This window comes from Thunnus maccoyii, chromosome 17 (genome assembly GCF_910596095.1).
Source record: "Thunnus maccoyii chromosome 17, fThuMac1.1, whole genome shotgun sequence".
Taxonomy (NCBI): Eukaryota; Metazoa; Chordata; class Actinopteri; order Scombriformes; family Scombridae; genus Thunnus; species Thunnus maccoyii.
The window spans coordinates 24,010,267-24,012,415 of NC_056549.1; the positions used below are offsets into that span (position 1 = coordinate 24,010,267).

The window sequence follows — 2,149 nt, forward strand, 5'->3', positions numbered from 1 at the left end:
ATCATAACTTCAGAAACAGATCATTTTAACCTACATTATCTTAAATCAAGGACTATTTTAATGCACAACTCAGAAGGTGATTTTTGCTCCTCAAGACTTAAAAGGGCCATTTTAGTTGAGGACTAGACTTTAGTTCCCCTTAGAGTAAACTTGCAGCTCTCATTTACCCTGCATGAGAAAATAAGAGAATCATAATAATGAAAGCATAGTGCATACTGGATGAGAGACCATTACAGGGAGTGATGTGTCATCATATTTAAAAATAATTCCAACCAAAGGCTGACTAAAACTGAAACTAAAGCAGAGTATTTTGCAGAAGTCTAAACAAGTTACTTTCCACTGCTGAACATTTAACTGTTAATTCAGACACTTTGGCGCTGTGAGGAAAAGCTCTGTTCTGTCTGTTTGTCTCTCCAACTCAAAGGGTGGTCCGAAAACATCAGATTTTTTTATACTTGTATTTATCAGTTGCTGAAAATAGAAAAATGATCATTGATATAGGCTGCTGAAATATAATCACCTGATTGCAGGGACCGTATGATGATGAGTTTATTTTTAAAAAGACAAAAGTGAAGACATGAGTACAGCGACAGTATTATGCATAATCATATGTATGCACATCCACACACACACACACATACACACGCATACAAGTGCACAGGTGGATTTTTCTACCCACATATCACGTATACAGCTTACTTTTCATATTAAATTGCTATTAGGCTTTCCTCTGCTATATGTAGATAGAGCATAGTCCTCTCTCTGCGTCCTTGTATTCCTCCTCCAGCAGAGATTCACCTCCTTTTGGACTCCATTACTGACAAATACATACAACACAGGGTCCACCACACAGTTCAGACTGGACAGTGCCAGTGTGCATGAGAAGAAGAAATGCATCTTCTGTTCAAACTGGCAGTAACTTCCATCAGGTTGGGTGTTGTCACTCTGGTAGAAGACTAGTGAGCGTGCGAGCAGGATAATGTGATATGGAGCGTAGCAAATTGAGAAGATGCCAATTACCCCAAAAGACAGCATGCGGACCTTCCTCTTAGCCTGGGCATTCAGGCCGGGACTTTGGCCTACAGTGACTAGCATCCTCCAGTAGCTGACAGTCAACACCAGCAGGGGCAGCAGAAAGCCAAAGCCCACTCGGAGCAGGTTGAACAAGGCAACAGGCCTCTGCATGGGATAGGTCTCATAACAACGGTCATTGTCGTTTTCCTCATCATAGGCGTCTGTGAGATTGTCATTGATCAGCACCATGATGTGCAGCACAGCCACTACAACATGAACAATGGTGCACTGTGCCCAGGCATAGCATGATGTACGGTGGGTTTTGGAGCGGAGCGGGTACATGACCACCAGACAGTGGTCCACAGAGATACAGCAGAGCAGGTAGATGCTGATATACATGTTGGAGTAGTAGAAGAAGCCGGCTACACTGCAGCTCGTAACACCTAGGTTCCAGTGATGGTCCTGTCGGTAATAATTGATCCAAAGAGGTATGGTGAAGAGGTAAAGCATGTCTGAGAGGGACAGGTTTAGCAGGAAGATGCCCTTAACGTTTTGCCTCTGCACTTGTTGAAAAATGGGACCCAGCATCAGCACATTGAAGATCAAACCAAAGATAAAAGCCAGGATGTAAACAGCCATCAGGAGGTCACTAATGGCACTTGCACCAATATCAACACACTGAGTTGAGTTTAGGATTGTTGCTGTTGATGTGGTTGTGGCATTCATTGTTGCTTCAGTTTTCTGTCACTTTTCTGATTGGAAATTCACCTGCAAGTGTAAATAAAACACATAGTTTCATAGGAACAGTTTGTCAGTTTGAGTTAAAGTGACACAGGTGACATGAGCTTACTCAGTCATTAGTCTGGCTACTAAGTGTTCTTCTCCTCTTACTAACAATGGGCCTATAACTGTGAAGACTGTTCTATTCATGTCATATGCTTTTATTGCTGCTTTTTACAATTAGTGTGGGATTTCCTCTTTCCTCTAGCCTAAAGGTAATCATTAGGGGTGATTACAAATACAAAAATTGAAAACAAAATTACTTGTTTTCGGGAAGAAAAAAAAACCCTGTCAAATACCAGCGCACAGATCAGTAACATTACTTTCTCAGTCTCTGTCTTCTGCTCCGCTGTTC

At 41.8% G+C, this 2,149-nt stretch overlaps 1 protein-coding gene across 1 annotated transcript; it reads right to left on the reverse strand.

Annotated features, from left to right (window-relative positions):
* Positions 1 to 593: 593 nt before the first annotated feature.
* On the reverse strand, positions 594 to 1,740 carry LOC121882808 (G-protein coupled receptor 4-like). The gene has a single exon (XM_042391254.1). The coding sequence runs from the start codon at positions 1,738 to 1,740 to the stop codon at positions 703 to 705; it is 1,038 nt and encodes a 345-aa protein (XP_042247188.1). The 3' UTR covers positions 594 to 702.
* Positions 1,741 to 2,149: the final 409 nt, after the last annotated feature.

What these genes read in the sequence shown, in the direction of transcription:
- LOC121882808 (XM_042391254.1), bottom strand. Translation starts at nt 1,740, where the DNA reads ATGAATGCCACAACCACATCAACAGCAACAATCCTAAACTCAACTCAG.